This window comes from Castanea sativa, chromosome 12 (genome assembly GCF_040712315.1).
Source record: "Castanea sativa cultivar Marrone di Chiusa Pesio chromosome 12, ASM4071231v1".
NCBI lineage: Eukaryota > Viridiplantae > Streptophyta > Magnoliopsida > Fagales > Fagaceae > Castanea > Castanea sativa.
This window is the reverse complement of record NC_134024.1, coordinates 7397485-7424438: the sequence shown is the minus strand read 5'-3', so window position 1 is coordinate 7424438 and position 26954 is coordinate 7397485. Positions and strand designations below refer to the sequence as shown.

The following is a 26954-nucleotide window of genomic DNA, read 5'->3' as shown; positions in this document are numbered from 1 at the left end:
ATTATGTAAATTGATACCAAACCATAAATAAAGTGCTACACATTGAATTCTAACCCTATATTAAGAGGCCTTCTTCAAACATTGAATATAAAAGTAAATGGACTGCTATGTTGATCCTATGAATTTTGGAGTTGTGCTAGCAGTAAAATTCTCAGGGTTCTGGTAGTTTTCCAAAAGTGACATCTACAAATATAAAATTTCCCTATTAAGCAAAAACCTGTTCTATGGATATTTACAAGCATTATAGAGATTTACTGCACTACAAAGTAACTAGGACAATGTACATCAGCAAGGTGAGTTATCTGACTTGCTCTTGGATTTATATTCCAGATAGTAGTCTTTTAACACAGGTTCCATATTATCCATGAGCTTGTTGAACTTTTCTTTCTTCCTCTTGAACTTCTTCAAAGATTTTTCATGAGATTTAGTCATCTTCCCAATAGAACTGGTGATCACTTCCAACTCCTCCTTTTTTTCTTCAATTAACTTCATGACCTCCATATTTCCTGCCGAGGACTCACTGCCTGGTGTGACTACTGGAAAACATATACGAGGATCCCTGAAGAGGAAAAATAAAAAATCTTGGTCACATATTTTCAATATGCTTGTAGGCTAAATAAGTACTTATAGTAACCTTGCACATTCCTTAGGTGTCCATATGTCCTAAATGTTTTTTAGATAATTGATCTCCAACAACATGAGAGCATTCCTAGTAAAGAAAGCATTCAACATTGCAATGGGAAATACAGGTGAGTTGTGAAATGATACATAGTACAAAGCTTCCTATTAAGTTGGAACCTACTAAGAAAGTATACGTTGTGTTTCATCGTATTATTCTTCTTTGTCTTGACCTTTCTATCTGAACTTTATAAATACAATTCTATACCAGCTTGTGTGTGAGATCAACTGGAATCATATTCCAGCTTGGAACTTCCCACATCCAATCAAGGGAATCTGTCCTCTTTTGAGGTATGGGGCTCCAAAAAAAAAAATTCATGGCTAGAATCATGTCAAGCAAAAAAAGAAGAAAAAGAAAAAATTGTTTCACACATGCAAAGCCTATGTGCACACATGATCTCACAGCGAGAGAATCATGTGAAGAAAAAAAGAAAAAGAAAAAAAATTGTTTCACACATGCACATGTTCCTACATTCACACGCAATCTCACACAGAGAGAGAGAGAGAGAGAGAGAGACCCATATCCAAGAGAAATAACTCCATTCTCTCTTAAAATGCCACCATCCAGAGATACAGCACCATGCTTTATACAACGACGGGCTTCTAACATGCATTCCCTGGTTTCATATACTTGAACCTCTCCTAGAAGACAATACAGTACTGTTTCCCGAAGACCATGGCCTGCAGCAGTTCTTATGTGTAAATGATCAATGTCCAAGTCAATCATATTAACCGCATACCCAATGAAACCTCTTGGCACATTCCCCCTAGGCAAGGTAGGATACGGCAAGGCCAACTTCCTCTGAGGGTCACCAACTTTGTACTTCCCAGTATAAGGCCTGCCAAAAAGTTCAATAATTCATATAACATTACAGATTTTATCCTTGATGCTAACATTTCAACTTCAAACCCTAATAATTATCTTTTCTTGGAAAAGGGGAAGAAAAATATTCTCGCAATTATGAGGAAGGATCATTTTTATAACAATAACTACCAATATATGTGAATCACAATCGTAACAAAAGAATACCTTAGATCTTCAAGGCACATAACAAGGAATCGACCGTTAATAGAATTTCCACGTGCAGCTGCTTCTGCATGAAGGGCTTGCCCACAATCCACTTCTCCATTTTGTTCATAATTCTCAAGAGCACTTGCAGTCACAAAGGATCTACAGACAACAGCAAGCATCTGATCTTCACCCAAGTACTCTGCTAAAATCCTGCAGAGAGACCAATCCAGAGACATCATAAATGGAATAAGATATAGAGGATTGAAGTAACTCCTTTATTGAAGAAGAGAGTTAAAAATTGTTAAATTACATATTCTCCCAAAAGATTAAGCTATTGGGAAATGGTATATTTAATCATTTAATTGCATACTTCTAACAAAAATAAATAAATAAAAAATCAAAGAGGAAACAACCTGCTAAGCTTGTTGGTGTGAACTGTACCCAGAAGTGCAACCAGGCCAACTATATCTTCCAAGAAATGATTTGGTTGCTCTTGGAAGGAGAATTCTCTTGAAAGACTGCAGAGGACAGCCGCCGCAGAGTGATTCATGCTTTCTATCCAATTTATCAGTTCCTCTTTTGTGGGAAAGTAGTTTGCGTTGACAGATGCTGGAAACGAGTCATAATTAGGAAAACATGCTTATGCATAGCAAAATTACAAACATATATTTAGGATAAATCACCAAGCAACATCAAATGCTACACTCATAAATAGCAGTGAATTTTGGACACCAAATTATCTTTTGTAACACATATTGCCAGCATAGGGCTCCAGAGCATAGGTCGCGGCCAATTAATGACTAGGCAATGTCCATGCAACTAAGTGCTATAGGTCTATCACCTACTCTGTCATTAGCTATGAGGATCCACATACACTCAGTAGGACATAAAATGTAGTTATAGTGATGTGGACAACTGAAAAAAAAAAGCATCTCAACATGCACGTTCAAAGTTTAAAATGGGATAATCATATGCATCTTTCAATTAGATGAATTACGTCAGGTCATTATCAATAAAGACGAAAATATTAGACCTGGTTGGTTAGATTAGCAAGTGAATCATATTTTTTTAAAAAATATTTTCTTTCACATGTGTGATTTTTAGCTGAAAAGTATATGTTCCGCTAAATAATAGTAAACAGTACATCCTTGTTTCCTCTTGCAGTTGAACATATTTGTCTTAGAAAATAATAATTCAACAGACACAATAGAATTTACGATATATTTGCTATCAGCTTTAGAATTTTACATGCCTCCATGACTTGGGCAAATATACCATCAAAGAAATTGAATTGCTATATTGAGTTGTATATGTGAATTCTTTCTACAAATAAGACATCTTCATCACTGGACCTGGATTCACTAAGAAATGTCCCTTTACATCTGATCGGATACTTTTTCGTTCACTTATTCAACCCTAAATGCCTATTTTATGAGCAAAATAATAATAACATGTGCTAGTAATTCAAAACCTTGCAATTGAAACAAATCTTGCTCAACTTCTTCCTTCCTTTTAGTATGTGTATTCAGTTGCTTCTCCAGACTCCCAATGCGATAACCTATTTGAAATATTTTATCCTCAAGTTTCTGCATAGAGAAGCCATCAAGGCAGGGAACTCAATTAATGACAGTTGAAATTTTTTTTTAAGGAACACCAATGCATTTTTATCTGAAAATATGAAATAAAGCTGAGGTTAATGGCTGTACCTTCTCATTATTTATCATGGACACCATAAATTTTTCTACTTGCTTTATGGAAGATGAGTCCTGAAGGAGCAAGACATTTCCATCTATAGATGGAGACTGAATATCATCATACTCCACTTTTGGAGCTTGCACAGAAACCTGCTCATAAAGCTTAACAATCATCAATATAGAACTCCTAATCAAATCATAGTCACTGCAAAGTTGTGGTCACCTGAATACTCAAATTTAGCTCTGGGTGACGAGAATGAGAAGCTTCAAAGCAAAACATCCCATTCTTTTGAGGGAGGGGAATAGCAGGAACAGTGCAGCACCCATGTTTAAAGGTGTACCGAATAGATTCCTCAGTATTGAATGACTCTGACTTTATAGTGAGAGTGTGAGATTGCCCATACTTATCTTCATCATGAATAGTCTCATCAACATCACCCTCAGAGTTGACAATTTCAAAAATGATATTTTCCAGTTCAGTACCAGCAGTACAAAACTCAGGTACCTAAAATTACATACATCATGAATTTGAAAGAATAATTCATGGTTGATACAATATTTTAAAACCTAAAATACTGAGCAAGCAATTACAAACCCTTGATGCAATCCTCAGCTCCCTTTTTTCAATTTGAAGCTCTTGCTTGAAAATAACTTCATGGCCAGATAAAACAGAAAGTGAAGCTGCAAGGCAAGGTTGATGGAATGAATTAAACCACAATTCACTCACAATATGGTTGTTTATGAGTACTATCTAGAAAATGGTATTTAGAAAAAGGAGGTAATAAATTGTTAAAGCCCTCAGCTTCCATATTCCACTTATATAGGAGAGTTAGTTACACAAGGATAAGGGATATTCTGAAAATGATCAGTTGGTGGGGACAACTCACCATGGAAATATTCCAAACTCCGAAGAGTACAATACAATAGTACCAGTTACACAATGGTAGCTCTATAACAGTTGCCCAAGCTGGAGCAAATATGTCACATTAGCCCATCTTGGAACAAATAGACTCTACGCAGCCTTTACATAATGACTAAATTCACCATTTACTTTTAGGAAACTATGTAGTAGTCATTTATCTATATTACTCAAACACTCTTCCTCACAAGTGGGCTAAAACATTAATAAATAAGGTCCAAAATGAGGAATATTTAAATTCTTAAATAGGAGGTAGAGTGGAGATAGGGTTCAAACTTAGGATCACCTGCTTTGAGATCATGATAAAGTACCTCTTGTTTCAAAAGAATAAGTTGCTAAGAAATTGTAAAATTAATCAACAGTAACAACCAATCATTAGTCCCAAATTTTTTGGGATTGGCTAAGAAACGATGAATTCGATCATTTAACCAAAAGCAACAGATTGTAGGTTTGTGTCCGGCAAATAGGCTCTCCAATAAATTGGGTAAGGCTACCTATCATGATCTCTTCTAGACCCTGCAAAAGTGAAAGCTTTGTACACTAGGTATGATTTATTTATTTATTTTTTACTTATACTATTCTAAGACATATGGAACAAGAAGTCTTGAGCAACATCAAGGAGTTGTCTATTTTTGCACTCAACAACACCATTTTGTTGTGGTGTGTGAGCATAAATGGTTTGATGTACAATGCCTTTGTCAAATAGATAAGAAGCAAAGGATGTCTTTTCGAACACACTATAAGTATTATTTTGCGCTAAATATACTGATATAAAAAAATAAAAAATAAAAATCTTCTTTGCAAAAAAATCTCCATTTGCTGCTACAACAGAATCTGCAATAAATACCAAAGCCTCAAAAGCCCCCATTTTATTGATTCCCTATCCCCTGAAACAACCAACAACTATCTACCATCTTTACTTACCAAAGAAAACCCTGTACAGTTAAAGCTTAGTCACATCTTATGAAAATAAACAAGATTCTTATAAAATTCATATCACCTCTAACAAAAAATGGCATTTCATATTTTAGAAAGAATTATCATGCTATTTCAAATATATAAAATTTTAAAATAGAAAGAATAATCCAAGCCTAGAGGACATGGACTTAAGTCACTTTTATACAAACCTAGGGGAGGGGAAGTGCTATTTCCTCCATAGTTTTTGAGGGAGTGTCATTTCATGCAAACCTCAAGGGAGGTCGGTATAATTTACCCTTTTTGGGTGATAAGAAAAGAAATATCCCACTGTGGCACATGAACCATGATTCATTATAAAAGGCTTTAGTTAAATTCATATGGTATAGGGTATTTTTTTTTGTACAAGGCAACTCATATTTTATAAGTCATCTCCTAAACAAGTTTCACAAGATCAGTACAATGACAGAGAAAGCTGACGAAGAAAGGATCATACCTTTACTTCCAAATCCTGCTATCACTTTCAAGAGGCCACCAAGGTTAATGCATCCATTATCATCAACCTACGTAGAAAAATTCTCTAGTTATAGTGAAAAACCATAGGCCACCAGTAAGCTTAACTTTCAACTCCTTGAGCCTTAATCCCAATTATTTATTTAAAATGCTCAGGATGTCAAATAACATGCCAGAAAAATATAAGCAACCTCACCTTACGCTTGGGACCTATTTGATCTGTTTGATCTAGCATATGAAATCCGTCCATATCCAACTGAACTTCCAAGCCTTTTGACACGTGATTACCATATGCATCAAACATCTGTAGGAACACACATTGACTAAAAGAGTTAGAAAGTAAGACCAAAAATGGAGATAGTGCAGGATACATGCTCTCATTGTCTACCAAAAAGGATCATGATCCACTGTTTCAAGGTTGAACGACAAATCTTGTATTGAACTCTATGCAGTAAATTTATTCTACATGCAAAAAAGAAAATGGGGCTAGCCGGCTAGCCAGCACATCCAATTAATGCCTGCTAGCCAGCAGAAGTGTTCATGTAGTTTATACCAATTAGTTAGGGTTATGCTTATATAAGTTGAGTATGCTAGCATAAATATCCAATATTGTTTATGACATCCAATTGAATAACATCTGAAGGCGGAAAAAAATAAGCCTCGAAACTTTAAGTCAATTTATCATGCCCAGATTGGAGCCATGTACTGCATGCTATGAAAAACTGCAGTATGCCAAAGAAAATACCAATTATGAAGGCTTAATGCAAGCCATAACACATTGATGTAATTTTTATGCCCAAAGTTATCAAATCATGTATCATGTATCTTCTCATAAGCTTATTACATTTTTAATATATAAAAAATAAAATAAAATAAAAACTAGAACAACCAAACAAGGTTAACTACAAGACACAGATATTCCATACCATGTCTGCCATGTAGAGGGTGCAGTGAAGTTACAAACTTCCAAATATGGCAACATCTAAAATTCAATGGAAATGAAAATAGTGCACACGTGCTGTGCTGTCAAACTTATTAACATTTTGTTGTTCTTGGAGAAAACCAATAGAAACACTACTTTTTATACATCATCAACACAAGGAACTAGCCAATCTAGCCAGCCTTTTTTTCTTTTTTCTTTTTTTGGGGTAAGTACCAATCCAGCGAGCCTCATACTGATACGAGATAGAAGACATGAAGTTTTTAAATTACATTTTTAATTTAAAAATGCAACAATTCCCATTCAAGCAGATAGCTGAAAATGTCTTGGAATCGTCACAGAAACATGTCATACAAGTGTTTGTGAAAATGATAATACTTCCTCAATATACCTCTAATAGGAGCTGCTTAACCATGCAGCCTGGAAGCAGTCTGTTTTCTGACATTGGCGGCTGGGCCTTGACAAGCTGTAAATATCCAGGACTAACTGATACAAATAAAAACAGAATATGTAATAAGAATGATTAATGTAGAAAAAGAACAAAAAATTTACGTCTCCCAACACCACCTTAGAATGGGGCTATCTCAATGGACCATTATACCTTGACATGGAACTGAGACTGAGAACAATTCCTTCTCTGGACATATCATCAAAGTCGCTTTATAACTTGGCCTGATATCGTCTAACTCATTGCTTTCAATCAGTACATCCTGAAAAATTAGCAAACTGGACAATATTCTAACAAAAAGCATAGCTACATTTAAAAGAATAAGAGTGCAATGTATTCAAAAGGGCATATAAAATATGTTTATGCGAAACATACCTTCACTTTTAGGGTTAATTTATCACATGAAAGTTCAGTACTCATTTTCTTAACATGGACAAGCACACCCTTGATTGTATGAATTTTGATCCTCACTTTGGGAGTATGTTCGAATGTAATTCGATTGTCATAAATGTCAAAACATCCCAAATAGAAAGGTGGAAAACATGTACCAACCCTATTAAAAAAGTTCATAATAAGAAATGAAAATAATAAATTATAAGTTGAATGTGCAGATAAAAATGAAAGATTTAAATCCTAAGGAAAAAAAAAAAAAAGCCAATACAACAAATTCACAAGTGATAATATAGCTTTGCTACATTCCATAAGGAGTTATTCAATTTATAATATGTTAAAGTAACATTTATGTCTCACCAGGTTCCAAAGGGAATGTTTCAAAGAGAAAAATCATTAGCTCAATGGACAAAAGGTGTCGTACCTCACGTTATATTGTGGATTCCGCTCATCATTCAAAAGCTCCCACTTGCCCACCTCTGAAGATGCCTTAACTAGCACTCTTTTGATACAATTATTACAAGTCGAATCCTTCTGATAAAAAAAATTCAATTACATCAGATTACATGATTAGACTCGGATTTAAAAACACATATAATATCATACAAAGACAAGAAATGACAATAGTTCCTAGGTATTACTTACAAGAGAGAATTTAAATGTATAAAGACCAGCCTTTTGAAATAATTCCGGAAACTTGCAACCCAAAGGAAATATGTATAAACCATGAAATCCTTTACGTGATGAAGGTGTTACACATCCTGAATAAATATGGTGAGCATCTTCAGGATGTTCAGCTTCTTCAAATTTAACTTCCATAAGCATCTCTAAATTGCTCTTGACAATATACTTCTGATCCAAGTTTTTTGAAGTAAAAGAAGAAACAAAATTGGCAGGCCGTAAAACCGCCACAATTTCTGTTGGAGGAACCTGTCCTGCATGAACTGGACCATCAACAGGTAATTCCTGCAACACCAAAAAAAAAAAAAAGTATTCAACAAAAGTACATGAAAATACTATGTTAGAATAATGCTTAAGTAATTAAGCATGGTTTTTGGGATAAGTGGTAGTTTAACAAGGTATCAAAGTAAGTGATCTTGAGTTTGAACCCTATCTCAGCCCTACCTGCCTTTTAAATGTTCAAAATTGCATGTGTTAGAGCATACTTGTTGATGAGGGGTCTAGGCTCATGCTTAAGGAGCCGTGTAAGAAAAATGGTTCAGTGGTTTCCCATAAAACTTAAGCGTTTTGGGACAAGTTTTAACATGTATATTGATAATTTACATAAGAAGAAGGTGTTGATTCTAGATTGGTGTTATATGTGCAAAAGTAATGGAGAATCGGTAGACCATCTTTTACTACATTGTCCTACTATTATGAGTTGTGGTCTATGGTGTTCACCTTGTTTGGTGTCTACTAGGCAATGCCAAAGACTGTGGTTGAGCTCCTTGCATGTTGGCAAGGAAATTTTGGTCATCATCCTAATGGTGTAATTTGGATGGTTGTCCCTCATTGTTTGATGTGGTGCATTTGGCAGGAGAGAAACAACCGGTGTTTTGAAGATTCTGAAAGGACTATAGTTGATTTAAAACTTTTCTTCTTTAAAACTCTATCGGATTGGATGTCTATCATAGGAAGTCATTCTATTTTTTTGGTCTATGATTTGATGGATATTTGTAATTATGTATTTGATTATTTTGGTCCCCTACTGTATACTTCCTGTATACTTGGATGACTCATTATTATGTCTTTGAATAAAATTTTCTTTACTTATAAAAAAAAAAAAAATTACATGCTCTAAAGAAGGGAATAATATGAAAATTTTCGTATTCCAAATTTTAATATTTTGAAAATTTTAAATTTTCAGATATGTTTTTGTTGTTCTCTTCCTCGGTAAACCAAAGAAAGAGGAAAATGGATTCCAAAAGTTACCATGTTCCAACATATATAAAGAGAGAGCAGTAAAGAAGAAATACAAACCCCATCAACCTCCAGATCTAGACATTGTTTTTCACTCAGCAAACCAATTGTTGAAGGAGATTTCTGGCGTAGTTTATCAAGCTGGAAGTTCCACTCAATACTTTCAATAGCAAGGCACTGATGTGAATGACTCAGGATTCAGAAAATTGTTCATTTACATAAAAAGCTGGAAGAATTAAGGAAAGATAAATAAAAAGCAATGGCAAACCTTTCCAGAATCAATCACATCAATGGGTAGGGATAAAGAGCCACGAATATCAAAACTGGGATTCCCATCATTGACTACAAGGATGCAGGCATTATCATCCGGCAGTCCTAGTGGCCTTTCGAGCCCAAAGTAACAAGAGCATTTATTAATGAGAAAATTATTCAAGGAGTTACATTCATAGACTGGGCAAAAAACAATTAGAGTTGTGATTGCAAAAGGAAACATACCTACATATAATTCGAGCTTCCCCTAATGAAAAAAAAAAAAAAAAAAGAATAGTCAAATCCATATATTGAAAATGTTATAAAATTCTACTAAAATTCCAGTTTAACTCTAGATATCTTTGAGACATAAGACATGACAATTTTATTGAGGGGATAAGCACAACATTTGTCAATAAAAATAAATTGAGGAGATAAACATATCAGCTATATGTTCAGTTTAAACATTAACTACTGAAACATAGAGGCATGGTCAAATTCAAAGACTTTATATGTTGTCAAAGAAATTACTTACCACCCACATCACCTTTACACCCTTCAATCAGGAAGTATTCTAGTGTTGCATAGACATTGTTTTTATGGCACCCAGCACATGCTCCCTTGAGAACCTTGATTTTCTGACCAGATTTCCATGATTTCCCCTTCCTCTTTAAAACCTGATGCACCCTTATGACTACAAGTTGAAATAACCATAATTAACTAGCAACATATAAAATCAGAATGAGAAACTGAAAAATTAAGGGAAAGAAGAAAGAATGTAGTCAATAGAACTTTGTCTAACTTATAGACTGTTACGGCATCCAAGCCAAACGCTTAACTAGTCATGAAGTGGGTCAACAATGTCAAGCTTATGAATACTAACTCTAGCACCCAACTTTGCTGGCTGCCTGCCCAACAAAACTGAACCAGAAGCAGGAGATGCAGGTTTAGAACAGAAACTAAAACAAAAACTGGAACCGAAACTGAACAAATGGGGGTACTGAAGATTTGAACACAAGACCTACTAGTCAAACCAATACTCTAATACCACATTAGATCATCCAATCCAAAAGTTTTAAGATGTCAAAAAGCAGGCTATCAATGTATATCAAGCTTAAAAAGTACAAACTCTGACACAGAACTTTTTTTTGATAAGTAACTCTGACACACAAAACTAGTCCAACAGAAGATGATTAAAACTCAAATCATACTAGTTTGGAAATTAAACTGTCTATCCCTTTATGCCTACCATCTGACGAAACTCCAAGTGCCTTTTTGTTTGTAGGGTGGACAACAAGAACAGCTTGATCCTCGCCAGAGTCAGTTTCTTCATCATAACGCTCATGCATCTGAAGAATCCAATCTTGATACTCTCTCTCCAGTTGCAAAGGAGTCAACAGTTTTCCGTCTCTATAAATTTCAACATTGACCTCTTTGACCTCTACAGGTTCAAATTTTTTTGATTGAGAGGAACGTACAAAGATCAACATAAACAATTAATATAGAGTTCTTTATTGTGATGGCAAAGAAACATTACCCTTTTCCTTTTCTAGCGGCTTATTGCCAAAGTTCTTCAGAGCAGTAGTAAAGGGATTATGGTGAGCTAGATCAGTCTGGAAGAAATGCAAACACTAATCATTGTTTAAGAAAAAGGAAAGAAAGTTCAGAAATCAACTATTTGTTAAAAAAGTACACATCTCCCTTGATTTAAATATTTTTTTATTCTTGGCTTCATTACTATTGCATATAACTACATAAATCTGTTATTTGCATACATATGAAATTACCCATTTACATGTTATGTGTGAGCAAGCCTATGTAATATTTAGATAAAACTGACTCCTTAAACTTATTACATTTTCATTCCCTTAGCATAGCCTAATTATCACTGGATGGCTGGCAGCAGGTGAACCAAAGTAATTGCATGGACTATACCTCAGAGAGAGAGCAAGAGAGAGCATCATTGTTTAGTTTTTTCATGTCTATAAGACACATGGGAATGAACCAAGATATGGAAAATGGGGGACATTCTTGTCACACACACGTGCAAGTATTAGCATTCTGTACCTTAGAAGGTGTTGGATTGAAACCAGCATCAGTGTCTGCAACAAGAAAAGTTTTTGGTCAAGCATTTAACTCCCAATTTGTAGTAATTATTATTAAAAATCAAATATATGGCAATTTATAATAAACTCAACCACCCTACCAATAAAGCATTTAACCCTTAAGCAACATCTCTTCAGTAAGTGTGATTTGTCTCCCTTTTTGTGTCTGAATTCCATAAAAGGAAGCCATGCCTGTGGCAAAGCAAGAGTGATAGATACATGAGACTCACCCAGCAAACAGCACTTAGAAAAAAGACAAAGGCATATATAAGATATACAAACAAATGGAAACCGGAAGTTAAAACAATGAAATGTTAATAAATTATTGAATATCTAAAAGTTATATATTACCATGTGGTGATTTAAGAAAAACCATACCCCTTAAAGATAATGATAGAGACTAGAAGGGTGATAACAACTAGCCCTGAGGAAAGACATCCTTATTGATACACTACCACTTGTTCTTGTTTCAAAAGCTTAAGCTATTGAAAAATAATGAATTTAATCAGTTAACCCTACGTCTTGGCTCAAGGCCACTGATCATATGACTGGTATTCTAGGTTCAATTTCTGATCTTGAGCAGCCCACTAGTCATCCCCATGTTATGTTGGTAGACGGCTCAACCGCTAGTTTTTCTGGTTTAGACACTGCTACTCGTATGCCCACAATTTCCTTGTCTTCCGTGTTATATTTCCCTAAGTTCTCATACTTTAGTGTCTATAAGAAAACTAATTAAAACTTTTAATTCTGTTGCAATATTCTTACCCTCCTATAGCATTTTTCAGGATCTCCTTACAAGGTGCAAGATTGGTGGTGGGCATGGATCTGTGGTATGTACTATTTGGATTTTCATGATTCTTCTCATTCCCATACTTTAGTGTCTATAAGAAAACTCATTAAAACTTTTAATTCTGTAGCAATATTCTTACCCTCCTATTGCATTTTTCAGGATCTCCTTACAAGGAGCAAGATTGGTGGTAGGCATGGATCTGTGGTATGTACTATTTGGATTTTCATGATTCTTCACATTCAGTGGCTCTTCAGTGAGTGGTCTTTCATTTTCATCATAATTGTCACCTTGGTCATCTCTCTATTCAGGCCTTGAAGTTGCTAGTTCCATCATGTCATCAAATTAAATCCTTACTGAAGTGTGTCACTTCCTGAAACCTAGTATGTGTATGTGTGTGTACAATTGTTGCAAATGTATTCATATATTGTCCTTTCATGGATTATTACTAGAGCACGGTCATGTCTTTTGTTATAAGTTTTATTTTATCAAGAAAAGAGTCATAATCTTGGCTTGGTATCTGTCAAGGAAAGAGTCATAAAGAACGCCGGTGCATTGGGGTTGTTTTTCTTTCTAATAAATTTTTTACAGTTACTTATCAAAAAATATACTGAAAGAAATTTCAGTACATTGTTAATTTTGGGATGCCTGAAGGCAAACAAAGGTTCCTCTCAATGGAGCTTGTGATGTGGACAAGAAATAGTTCAAGGAAAAACAAGATTAAATACCAAAAGAATCAAGATTTGTGGTCTAGTTTTAACGTCATACTTTCTTGACACCTTTCATAGGTTATTTTAGTTATTATCGAGTTTAAGTATTAAGTTTTTAAGGTTAGAAAGTTGCTGGTTTAGTTTTAATAAAGCTTTCCTAGAATAAGGGTAATTAGGTAATTTCAAGATTCCTGGAATGGGCTGTGATGGGCTGTCCTAGAGGCCCATGAGTCTTATTTATGTTGTGAGTCCTTTTCCTATTTGGTTTTGAGGTTATTAAGTCCTTGTTTGTTTGTCATTATAGGAATAGATTATTTAGAGTCCAAGTCCTCCTAGGAAAGGGTTGAATAATAGCCTATATAAAGGCTTTATTGAAATTAATTTTATTCATATAGATATAGTGATATTGATTCTAGTAAAATTCAGCAGCTTAACTTGAACTTTGAGGGTGTGATTGTGTTCTCCTACCGAAGTGGGATTGCTTAGGAAGACCTAGGTGTGATTGCTTAGTGTTTTATTTATCTTATTCCTTGTTATATCCTCTGTTTTAACGCCAAACAGCCATCAAGATTCAATATTTCCTAACCTAAAACCCTTAAACATTAATCCTTATTCAAGAACCCTTCAAGAACTATTCAAGAAATCGAGGTTCTGATACAAAATTTCTGGTATGAGAAGCCATGGCTGAGGTTCTGATAGCCTCCAAGCTGAACTAGGCCAATCTTAGCTTATAACCACAAAATAGAGTATTAAGGTAATTAAATTAGGAATTCACCAAAAGGTGAATCAAGTAACAGAGACATTCTGCAGGCCTGCTTATTGAAAGAATGATCTTTATCTCAAACCCCAAAAGTTGAAATTATAAATCAAGGTCAAGAGTTCAACACTGGATAGAATTGAAAAATCAGTGTTTCTGCATCAGATATACCTACTTGTCTTTTAAAAGAAGTTGAACACACCAGGGTTGTGTCTTGTGTGCTTTAAGAACATGCATGTTTATAAAAATGAAAACTATTTTGGACTAAGGCTTTGTTGTTGTTGACTCTAATATTAGTATCTCCTATGCCCGTTCTGAATTGTCTCCTTTAGAACTTGAGGACACCAGAAATTATATTCTACAGAATGAAAGATGTCATTTCCTGAATTAATCAGATACAGATTACTATGGAATAATTGCAATCAAAAGGTAATATGGCAAGACTGAGAACCTACCCAGCGAGCATCTGGAAGTAGACGACCCAGCCGTCGAATAGACACACGACTAAAGGTATCATAGTTTTCTGTGATACTACATCCTTCAGCTTCTAGTTTCTCCAAAATCATCTCAATACTCTCTTTTCCCTGTAAAATAAATTTAAAAATTATTCAAGATGTTAAAATAAAAATGTTATAATATGCCGTTCTTGTACCTCCATGACTGGAAAATAGACACACTTTAGGCGGGCATTGGCTTCTTGGTATATTTTTGAACCTGTCATACTTCAAGTCTTAGAAATAAATGGCAATTAAAGCTGGAGTTCAGTTGTTAGCTGAAACTCATTAAGAACAACAATGGAAAACAACTAGAAAATTTCTTATATTAAGAAGTAGGTAATTTAAAAAGGTATAGATGATAGATCACTTACCTGGACTTCTGGTTGCAGCATTGTCTTGCTTATAAAAAAAACGAAGCTGCAAAATAAACTCAGGACCATTGCAAGAATGCAAGTTGGTTATTGCAACCTCCCCACCTTCTATTTCAGCCAAATCAACACCATTAACCTGGGAAGGCACCAACCTTGTCAACACTTGTAAATCCTACTGCAGAAATTATGTCGTGCATTAAGTACTGGCCATTAACCACCCATCCAAATAAAAATAATGATAAGGGACATAGACCTAGGCGGGCCCATGAAGAATTGGTTAGATAAGATAATCCTAAAAATATAATAAAACATTAAATGCAAATGTAGAGAATCATTATTTTGTTAAATCACAATATTATAGTTACTGTCTTTTTATTTATTATTACTATTTTTTTTAGAATATCACAGTAGGCAAAGCTAGAGACTACTTGTAGATGGCCAATTCTACCAACTGCAACTATATACATAATCTAGATGGAATTAACCATATTCAAACACAAGTTTCACTTTCATAGCATATTGGCCCATTGAACTACACAAATGTAGCAGGACATATGTTTATCCAGGAGCTCTTACAAATGAATGAAATATGGGACAGTGCAATCTTAAACCTGAAACTCTATTGGTGTAATAGTCCTCCCCGAGTTCAACACTTCATCACACTGCACATCAATGAAATAACACACAAGAATATCAAAATTATATCCTTCACAAGAACAAAAAAATATACAAGACAATGCATTTCTAGAACTAACAAAAATTATTATAATAAAAAACTGTTGCAGTCTCACCACAACGGTTGACAGGTTTATTCCACAACCAAAATATATGTCTCTCAAAAATTATATGTCACATGCAGGCAAATGAGGAGTACTCAATAATCTGCATACATGTGCATGTGTCACGTACTTTTTCTGGAACATTACTACGAGAAACTCTAAAAACCAGCCAAAGGAAGTTATATATTCATTCTCAATAACTCTAAAAGCCAGATAACAGAATTTATTCTCAATAATCATGATTTTTGAACCCTATAGCTCTGTTAGCAGGTTACATTTGTTGTTAACTGTAAAAAAACTCAAGCCAAACAATATTGACAAGAAATTAAATCATAGTAAGGTCTTTGAATACTCAGCTATCAGATACTAGGACCATTATCAAGTGTTTCATGGATAAGTCATATTCAAACATTAAAATAGTTTCCTTTCTGTAAGGATATTATATATTAAAATGAGAAAATGCTCATTGCAAACCCAAGTGACTCCATGAAGCACATCCCAGCATGGCAGAAACAAGAGCAACATCCTTATGAAAATTACTTGTGATCACCTCAAGGCTATGGGTAGTCCTAAGGTTTTTGCATTGCAAAGTGTAACAAATATCTCTACTTCTGTTCAACAATGAAACTAAAAGTTAGCAATATCCATTAAGCATTTTATTCAAGGCAAACGAACCTGAATGTATGGGAAATAGATGTCTTTCAGCTTGCATTGGAGTTTAAATATTTCAAAGCTATTAATTTTTGGCTCAAAAATCTCAACCTGTCAAGAAAATTTATACAATTACCAACTTGTACAATGTAATCACATAAATAGCAGACAAACAAACTCCTGCATGTAATTACTTTAGTGCTTATCCCCAAGATAAACTGAAGAATACACGTCATTTTTCAAAGGACTTAATGGACAGTCACACAAGCAACAATGTGAACATCAAACAGATAAGCAACACTTCTTAACAATTAGATCTATGAGCCACCCATAAGCTGGGAATAAACATCACATCAATACAGTCCCACAAAGTTTACAAGAGGAAAAGGAGGAGGAAAAACAAAAGACTTCTTATCCCCATAAATCTAATGATTTACCAGCATGGTTCAAGACGTGTATTGTTTACAACCTTAAACCCAGCTAAAACTATTGACCATTTGTGACTTACGACTTAAGGAATCTGACACTAAGACATGCGTGCCTGCCCTTGAAGCCTTGACATCCTAGATTTAAAACAAAAATAATGACGCTCATGAACGATAAACCCATTAAATCAAGTACAATAGATTAAATCCACAAAATCCCCAACCCTGGAAAAGAGAATACAAATTTTCCCAGATAACTAGGGAAATATGAAATAAAAAATTGCTCAAGAGGAACACTGAGCTGCTTGTAAGTGTTCTGTATGCCCCACGGGCCATTCTTACAAATCCTCCCATCAAAATAAGGCACATTTTTATGCTTTTTTATTTGCTAGTTCTAGATTGTCTTAAGAGCCTTTTATTAGCCCATTGATGCTTAATAACTTTCCACTCTCTAACTCCAACTACATGTTAGGCTCCAAGCTTCCCCATACAAAATTTCCTCCCTGCATTCACCCAAGGAACTATGGATTTGTAATGAGCTCAGCAGCCTAGGTACAAAAATAAGTCTTGAGCTACAAAACATGTGTGAATTGACCTTACACATTAAGTCATTAGCTTCAAATTCAAACAGAATGTTCACCTCAAAAAATCGGTATTAGCTTTAGAGCTCAGAGAGGTGTAACCCTCAAAAACCTTTTGAAGGCTGCAGTAATATCTATTTTTTAAAAATAGAAAGAATTTCCATACATCAAAATGGAAATGGCATTTTAGAACTACTTAACCGAAACTGATCTACAGCATATGCATCTCTTGCCAGATTCTAAGCAATCCTTGTAAAAGAAATATGGAGCTCATCCTATTGACATGTGATTGTTAAGAATTTTTTTTAAAAAAAAAACTCAAATAAAGTGAGCTGAAATTTCCAGATATTAACTTCAAGATATAAAATTTGGATAAACATTAAGGGAACCCTCCAAAAACGTTTAAAAAACAATATAAATTTTAAAAAGGTACTTTTATAAGTGCTTATTGACTGCACTTCAACTTAAAATTGTTCTGCATTTCTGCGTCAAGAATGCTAAGGCTTAGATTTTATCAAGAGAAGTGACAACAATCTAAATGACTGGACTGAATTACTTCTGGTAACCATTAGTATACCTAAAATAAGAAGATATGATCATGAATAGGATATCACAACGGAACTACGTTATCATAAATAATGAAAAATAGAAGAATAAAATAAAAAGGAACAAGGTTTGCAAAGCATATGGCTAGCTGCTATCTTTATTGAAATAAAATCTTCTATTCGGGAAGTGGTGAAAAAGATGTGCAACAGTCCCCCCACCAAAAACAAAATCCACAAAAAATGAAAAGAAAAGAAAAGATGAATGTGCATAACAACAAAAAGAAAGAAGATAACCACAAGAGTACCTTAGTAAAGCTCCCATGTTGTGATTCTCCAATTTCTTCTTCTGAGGGATTCCTCATTCCACCATCAGTCTGATTGGAAAATACCAGTAATGGTTAATGCAAGTTAATGTGCCATCGTTTAGTTACATAGCAAACTTTCTTTTTTTTTTGGATAAAGTAGTTACATAACAAGCTAATAAAACAAAATAAAAATCTAATGATAGCATTAGAAGCAAATGCCTTATAAGAGGTCAGTAGTCTGCTCAGGGAAATTGCTTACCTTCCAGGTAAGTTCAGTACCAGAACTGCTGAGCAAAGCTTCTCTTTTATGGTGCAATGTGTAGACCTTTTTTGAACTTTTTGTCTTGGAGGAAACTAAAGCACGCCTATACAGTGCAGGATAGTATACTTATCAAAAAATAAAAGTGCAGGATAATGCATAGTTCATAGTTCAGGATAACAAATAAACTATGCACACGTGAATCCAAGGTAAATACTTCTCTAGGACTTGAAATTACTCTAAAAGGAGAAGAAAAGAGGGGGAGGGGGGGTGAGAGAAAGAGAGATAATGAGGTTATACCTCCCCAGATGCATCGATGCAATAGGTCCTCCATATCCAAACATGCCAAAAAAAGGCTGCATAAATACAGAAACAATTCTAGAGAGGTTCTCTTTATAATATTAGTATATGATAAATTACGGAATGTCCCAAAAAGTTTAAACTATTAGAAAATTGTGAATTTAATCACTTAACCATAATCCCAATACCATAAGTTTCACATCAAAGAGTTGAAGTCAGAGAGCGTTATTAGTTATGCAGTACATAATGGCATACTTCTCTTTGTATTTGATTATATCACAGATGCATACCACAAGGCTCTCACAATTCAAGACACCTATGTGCTCCAACCAATAATGTATAAATATAGGCCGCCTATATATATATATATATAACATATGTACATTATAATGCACATTGCGAGGTTTAAAAAGATTTACCCTTAAGTATGGAGGCTTGCCCCCTATTGCCTGTCCTTTAGATGATCTGTGAAGTGAGGCACCCATCTTACCCCTAAAAATGATGGAGAGGTGTAAAAACCAAGCTAAAGCAGCAAAAACAAAATAATAATACAAAACGCCTTTACACAAATGAAAATATATGTAAAGCACCTGCATACAACAACAAGAACAACAACAGTAACATATCCATAGTCCCAAAACTCTTGGTTGAGTAAAGGATCCATTAACAATAAAGTTAGTCAAAAACTAAATTGTCCCCATACAAACCATTACACTTGAAATATTTTCAGATTATTTATTGATGGCTGTCTATGTAATGAATTATAAGAGGCACTAGGTAACCATTCTCAGAACCCATGAGATTTGCAGCCCATTTTGAGAAAGAACAAGTTCTAATACCAACAACCTAGGTTTTGTACAGGTCCTTAAGTTCACTAGCAGGCCACGAGAAGAGTCTATAAATGACTTCTAAACGCAAAAGCCATCCATCTTTCCAATACAACCAAGCCTTCTGTTTTAATCAACAAGAAAGGAACATCATTTGGCATGTACCTGTAATGAAGAAAATTAGTAAAGAATGTCCACTATCACATACCACTTCACTATAGAGTTTTCATCACTGCCATCCATTCCAGGGCCAGTGTCAAAAATAGAAATCTTATCTGCAGCAATACTCACACTGCAAACATTAAACAAACATATGGAAGTCATTATTTAAAGAGTAAGGACATGTTCACGTACAGCAATAACAGCTTAAGCACAACACAAGGATCATGTAAATCAAACAAAATAACCATCCAATTTACAGAGGAACTAAAGATTTAGTTATTAGCAACGATAAAGGTACTGAAAGAACTTTTAATGTGTTACTGAATGAAGCTTTTCTCTAGGTAAGGTGTTGAGTCAGACCATAGAATTGTCTTGCATTACTAATTACAAAGGAGGAATGAGGATAAGCCTTTACAAGATTGTAAATGACACAATGGAAGGGAGGTTCAAAGTAATCAACAATGAAGCATAATGAAAAATGATTCCATTAGTGTGAAAAAACTGAGGTTTTATACTGAGTTCTTCTATTGCATTTACCATGTAATTCCAAAAAACTATCATAGACCATATGACATAAGCCATGTCTAATTTATAGGTTGAATTTTCCTAATTGATAATTGGGCCATTCAAACTCATGCATGTACCTCCTGTCATGATATTTCAGAGAAAATACAATTAGTGAAACATGCTCAAGTCATGCACAAGCCTAATGGTTACCACAGTAATGTCATACCTTATCAGTCTTCTATCATTTTTGCTGTTGGACCATACTGCTTGCAAGGAATTATCCTGGAAAATGAGCAACAGAGTGTCAGACCTAATGACCAAAAGAGATCAAACACACAACCAGGTCATTTTATCAACCATATTAGACAAACTTACTATCAAATCAGCAAGAGCAGTTTCAAAATTGTATTCCTCCGGTAGCTCCATTAACAGATCAGTATCTGGTGTCAAGTCCCACATATTCTGCAAACCAGAGAAGTTCATCACATAGTAAATGACAACCCTTGATCAGGCACATCTATTGGTGAAAATAAATTCTGCAACTAATAATTTAAAAGGCAAAAGTACACAAATAAAAATGCAAACAGACTGCTTACCTCAAAGGTATGAGCAGTCTCACCAGACGCATCCTAATTCAAAATCAAAACCAAGTAAAAGCATCAACAAGTAAGCATAACCATATAAACAAAACCTCCATTACACTAACCCTCTATCTGGTTGCTTATGCAAAGGAGTTACAATCTAGAAAAAACCAATTTTACAATCTTATTAAATAATTCATAGATTCAAAATTCAGAAACTCAGATAGAGTAACCCGTATAACTGTATTTTTCTAAATTCAGTGTTAATCTCAAATTTTTTAAGTACACCAAAGAGCCCAACACTTCCATTCCCTTTCCTTTGCCACAACCACAAAGCAATCAAACAGGGCAAGAACAATAATGCAACTCATACTCACATGAAGCTGTAAAATGTGACACTTATGAGGCTTAAAACTCTCAAACTTAATCATTTTTTTTGTCTTGTCACCATTCGCGTCCTCAAGATAGAAGTGACCACCCTTCCAATTTATATGCTTTTTTAACCTCATTGATTCGTACTGCTTCCGAGCTTGATAGTATTCATCTTTCACCATAGCAATGAAGTCCTCAAAGGGCATTTCAGGGTCAGGGTCCCGCACTGTTAATCCTATACTTGTCCCATTTGGCAACAGGACTTTAAACCTATACACCACACCAATATTGTCATCCAAAACTTGCCTCTTCCTTGCATTCACCCTTGCTTCCATCGCTGTAAAAGTGTAAACACAAACACTTAAACCAAGAGATTCCAAAACATTTTAAGGAAGCCAATAAAATCTAAAGCTGCACAAAGACATACTATATTTTCTGTATACTTATCAATGCATGGGGTTCTATACAAATATACATATTTATACCAGCATTGCTTCTATATTCTGAAAATCATGAGTTTAAAATTAGGAAATAAAACAAAAACCACATGAACTTCTAGCTTATTATGCAGGCGTTTGCCTAGAAATGAAATTGCGTTTTGCATTTTTGGCTGGGTCCTACAGCACTGTTCACGACCCAGCCAAGCCAAACTTGTGAAAACGCAGATTTCTAGGTAAATCCTAAGTCCCACTGCACTATTCATAACTTAAAAATTATTTTTCTATAGTATTTTCAGCAAAAAGTTTTCAGTTTTCAGTAAAATAAGCGATATTCAAACAAAACTAATGTGTTTCAAAGCCAAGAAATTCACAAACTTTCTAAAATCTGAACATACAACATACATACATACATACATGTATAGATACAAACATACATACCATAAGAACTTCAGAGTTAATACGTGTTCCAAAGCCAAGCAAGTCACAAACTTTTTAAAATTTGAACATACATATATACATATATATTTACGCTAATACGTACACACAACTATCACTAAACACAACATATATGTTCTTCCATAGACATTATACATAAAAAAAAAAAAAAAAAAAATCACATCTTTTATTTCACATTTCATTTCATTTTCCACGTAACAAAGTTACTTCACCACCACGCAATCACATTAACATAGAAAACAATTTTCACAAACCAAAAAAAAAAGCTTATACAAAAGACAATGAAACCTTTTGTTTGTGCGAGTTGACGGAAGAAGCTTGAGTGTGAGAGTAGGGTTTGTTGTTTTTTTGTTTCTAGAGAGAGAAAATTGAAAATGTGCTTTTTTTTTTTTGGTTGTGTTTTGAGGGTTTTAGAGAGAGAGAGAGAGAGAGAGAGATGAGAATGAATAATACAGTGAGAGAGAGAAAGAGGAATAAGAAAATGACAGACTCAGCTCTTTGGTTGTGGGGGGGGGGGGGGGGGTGAAGTTGCTAAAATGCGCCGGGGGCGTTATGTTTGACACGTAAGCAAATAATTAGTTATGTTGGGGGCTACAAATTTGGGAATGTGCGTATGTATGTATGTAACGCGTGTGGGACTGGGAGACGAAAAGGCAGTAGGGGTGTATTGCGCACCAAGGCGCTTGTTAGTGTTTCAGAACATTTTTGTGAGAATGATGATATTTTGACAAGTGTATCCTAGTGACTCTAGTCTAGTTGTAAGTGACACGTGTCATTTCATTTGGCCAATTGGGTCAGCGTCAAATTTGATTGGTTAGTTTACACCATTTTTTATTTTGGTTGTGAAAAAATGATGTACAGTACTTAGGCGTTGTTATTTAAGTTTCCGTTTTAAGATTCAGACATGTGAATTATTTTTAGAAATGTGCTACGTCCACAATATTTTTACAACAAATCATAGGTTGTTAGTTGTTATTGGTTCAAATTTAAACCTAACACTAAGATTACTTTTTTGCCCAACAATAACAACCAGTAACATCCTCCCACTTAGGATTTGTTGTAAAAATGTTATGGATATATCATTTCTCTTATTTTTATGTCAAGGAAATGTAGTTTTTAGTTAAGTAGCCACATGACTGGATTTTAAGAGAATAACTTAAAGAACAACACCTAAAGTACTGTATTTAAATTTTGTCATTTTTTATTTATCTATGTGTCGGGTTAGGGTTAGTTTTAAGGTTAATTTGCCAACTAACCACACAAAGGCCAGATTGTTTGGATTAGTAGAGATAGCCTAAAGGTTGGTGGCATTGACACTTGATGACAGAGATTCTATATTTGGTGAATGCTCGTGCATATTTGATCTTGATCTCCCCAGTTCTAGCTACAATCTTTCAAATATGGTGGAGGTCTTGCTAGATCTATGAAAAATGAAGACTTTAAAGGAGGGGAATGATGATGTTGAAAGGGAGAATTGTGACTTTGATGGGTGTTTCAGTCAAATTGATCGGCATTGAGTTGCAAAATAATAGAGTCGCCACTCAAACCAATCTAATTAGCTTTTAGAATTATAGAATTGTTGTTGACTGAATCAATTATCGAATTAGTTGATTTCCGTTTAGTTCACTCCAAGTTGAATGAGTCTAGACCAAGTCTTGGATGAACAATCCTAATTTTGATAGATACAAATACAATCACTAGAGGTGTTGGGAAATTTATCACTTTATTTTTTATGTATTTAACTAATCTAACCATTGCATTATTTTTTTTGTTCATGATTTCGCATGATCGACGATTAGGAACAATTAGAAAAATATGAATACTATAAATTTTTACATTGAATTTGAGTATTGTTGATTCTCGATAACTTTAGTTTGATCAACCAAATTTAGTTTATGTTTTCAATCATATTTTTAGAATGTTTTAACCAACTATTAAGAAATGTTCGAGTTTCGATTAGTTTTATGCAATAAGATGTAAACTAGATAGTACTCTGTGCAATGCTTAGTAAAGTTTAACAAGATATATGTTTTTGTTGTCTTTTATTGTTTGTCTAAATATGAAATTTAACCATTATGATAATTATTAATAGATATTTATTATAATTGTGTTTGCATATTGATGCATACTAGCTATTTGAAGAAAATATGTTTTGGTAAGATTTTAATGGAATGTCTAAATATATAAAAGAATTTTAAATCAATTTAAAAATATATAATAGGATAATGAAGTTTAACTTTTTTTTTTTTTGAGAGAGAGTTTAACTTTTGGTTGATCTAAATTCTAAACAAAATTTAGCTACAAAATTGGTTGTAATTTAAAACTACAACCTTACTTAATAAAATGAACATTATTACATATTTTGAAAATCTAACCGTTGAAATGCATATTCTTTATGCTCTCAATATACATGTCAAATTTTGCATCAATCAAATATTATTTACTATATCATCTATAAGCTTATATTTTATGCATAATTTTAAAATATAAAATTTGCAATTTAAATAATTTATTATTGATATGGCCAAAAGGAACTTGACAATACTGCACAGGGTGGCCGAAGGCCTCCAATAAAAAAGGTCCCATATATATTTTTAGATTTAAAAAAAAATTAAAATGTCTAAAATATATTGCAATATTAAAAATAAAAACTAAAAATTAAATAATATAAAAAATAATTGAATCTTAAAGAAGTTGATAAATTTGTTATTAGAAATAGAAAAAAAAAATATAAAACAGAAATTTTAAATGAATAAAAAAATCATAAAAAATTTAAAAGATAATGAAATAGTATATACACGAGATTGAACAATGAAAATAATTATAATGATATTCAAAAGAGTAGATTATTTTCCAAACATCTATATTGCTCAAAGAATTTTGCTAGAAATACTTATTATATAATTGTATTTGCAAAAATAAATATATAAACAATCCTCAAATCCAAAATTTATAAAAAATCTTACTTTAGATCAATTGGATTGGTCATATTATTAATTGGAAAGAAGATGTTAACGAAACTTAAATAAATAAATAATTTTCAATCTCAAAGAAGTGAGAACCAGTTAAATATTATAATGAAGATACAAAATTATTAAGTAAATATAAAAAAAAAGACCCAATTTAATTATTCTTACACCTTAAACTATATTGAACTGGCTCTCATACTGTATTTGTATCACATTTTCAAAAAAGTAAGCATAATTCTTCACATAATTTAGGTTATTGAATGCTTGCAATAAATATATATATATATATATATATATATATATATATATATATATATATGCAAAATTATTAGAATCATGTCAGAGATGTTGCTCAATTAGCTAGTCCCAAGTATTTTATTCATACACATTTGTGAAAGGTTAATATCTTTGTAGATAAATTGTAAATGGTGAAGATCATGGTGCCACTTTTGGAGCTTGTACTATTCTAAACTTTTCATCATGCTGCAAATCACTTACCAAAGAGGGGATGACAAATATAGCAATAGGGCAGCATCCATGATTTCATGTTTACATATAATTAAAGTAGAAACTGTCTGAACTAAGGATTCGAGAATTTCACAAAGAACTCCATCAATCAAACATGCCATAAGATTCCAGTGCCTCTCATTTGAACAATTCAAGTTTTTGTACAGATTACCACTTATACTAGAACACATATTCATAACTCACAGCCTGAGAAGTGAGAACCATCTCACAAAATTTGAGACAGTTTGAGAGAGAGATTTGAATTTTTGGGATGGCTATGTTTTGCTTCAATGGGGTGCTTGGAATAGACATTTTTGTTGAAAAAAACTGAGAGGACAAGGCAGCTGAACTTTGCCGTGTACATGATGGTCTTACCCTCGCAAGCAGCCTCAATATTAATTTGAAAGCTCCTTATAGAGATATAGATGCATAATCAGTTGTTGGCAGATTAACATCACATTGCCCCAAGACTGAAGCAACTCAACCTTTGTAGTGCTTAAATTTATGATTGCAGGCCCCTCCAACCTTTTGATGAAGCTCATATCAGAAGGGAATCATAGCACGAATCTTTTGACCAACGAAGGAAACTCCATTAGTGATCTTGTTTTGTATTCAAATCCTCCTTTCTGTATTTTGTTACAGTTTTTAGCTGATGCTTGGGATATTATGTACCCTAGACTTCGAACCGTTCATTAATCTATATGTTTCCTTTTAAGTTTTAACCAAAAAAAAAAAAAAAAACAAGGGAGAGAGGACCGGGCTGTGTTGGATCATAATCATCATATGCACTCATAAGTCATACCCAACTGATTAACACCCTACCAGCCTATTTTATAACAAAAAGCCATGTCTCATTAATTCTCAGGAAAAAAAAAATTGAGAAATAATTTGAGACTATCCATTTGCACATGTGGTTTCTGTTCCATTTGGTAAGAATATATGTTTTATGTACTCGGATGTCATGTGATTTTTTCTGGGTTCAATCTTCTTCTTTATTTATTTTTCATACTTATAAGTACTTTTATTTTTCTATTTGTATAATTATTTTGTTCCTAGCTAGAAAGTTTCACTAGACTTGGTCTTTAAAACAATAATCTACTAAATCTAAAACGTGAGATCTAAAAAAGAATGTTTTTATTCTACCAACAGAAAGGAGAGTAATATTGCTTTCAAAATTCAATTAAAGTTACCTTATTTATTGCAATCTTTAGCTATTTTGATAGATTCTCAATAATACATGCACCCATGCATGTATGATGACTAAGGTGAGAGATAAATTCCTTTAGTTTCAATGTGACACACGAATAAGCCGACATGAAATTGAGTATTCATCAATCTCTTTGTTAGGAAGAAAACATTAGGCAGCATTACACGCTATCATCT

General features: G+C 33.8%; 1 protein-coding gene across 1 annotated transcript; it reads right to left on the bottom strand.

Moving 5' to 3' along the window:
• On the bottom strand, window positions 1-22489 carry LOC142619750 (structural maintenance of chromosomes flexible hinge domain-containing protein GMI1). The gene is made up of 38 exons (XM_075793008.1): window positions 22384-22489; window positions 21205-21536; window positions 20843-20875; window positions 20622-20708; window positions 20473-20528; window positions 19786-19869; window positions 19170-19242; window positions 18751-18806; window positions 18451-18556; window positions 18192-18260; window positions 16360-16446; window positions 15517-15567; window positions 14906-15041; window positions 14690-14751; window positions 14493-14621; window positions 11885-11975; window positions 11746-11780; window positions 11216-11291; window positions 10928-11119; window positions 10214-10372; window positions 9925-9946; window positions 9698-9812; window positions 9490-9606; window positions 8155-8475; window positions 7934-8043; window positions 7495-7672; window positions 7273-7381; window positions 7063-7157; window positions 5928-6035; window positions 5715-5781; window positions 3980-4065; window positions 3608-3889; window positions 3397-3534; window positions 3162-3276; window positions 2104-2299; window positions 1709-1900; window positions 1197-1517; window positions 1-559 (listed from the first exon to the last, which is right to left on the bottom strand). The coding sequence occupies exons 2-38, from the start codon at window positions 21532-21534 to the stop codon at window positions 286-288; spliced, it is 4758 nt and encodes a 1585-aa protein (XP_075649123.1). The 5' UTR covers window positions 21535-21536; window positions 22384-22489; the 3' UTR covers window positions 1-285.
• Between the last annotated feature and the right edge of the window lie 4465 nt (window positions 22490-26954).

Bases quoted from the DNA above. Each gene is read 5' to 3' on its own strand.
- LOC142619750 (XM_075793008.1), bottom strand. From the start codon at position 21,534: ATGGAAGCAAGGGTGAATGCAAGGAAGAGGCAAGTTTTGGATGACAAT. The intron at 14,752-14,905 runs GTAAGTGATCTA...GAAGTATGACAG, and splicing joins TGCTGCAACCAGAAGTCCAG to GTTCAAAAATATACCAAGAA. The intron at 9,607-9,697 runs GTTTGCCATTGC...CATTCACATCAG, and splicing joins ATGTGATTGATTCTGGAAAG to TGCCTTGCTATTGAAAGTAT.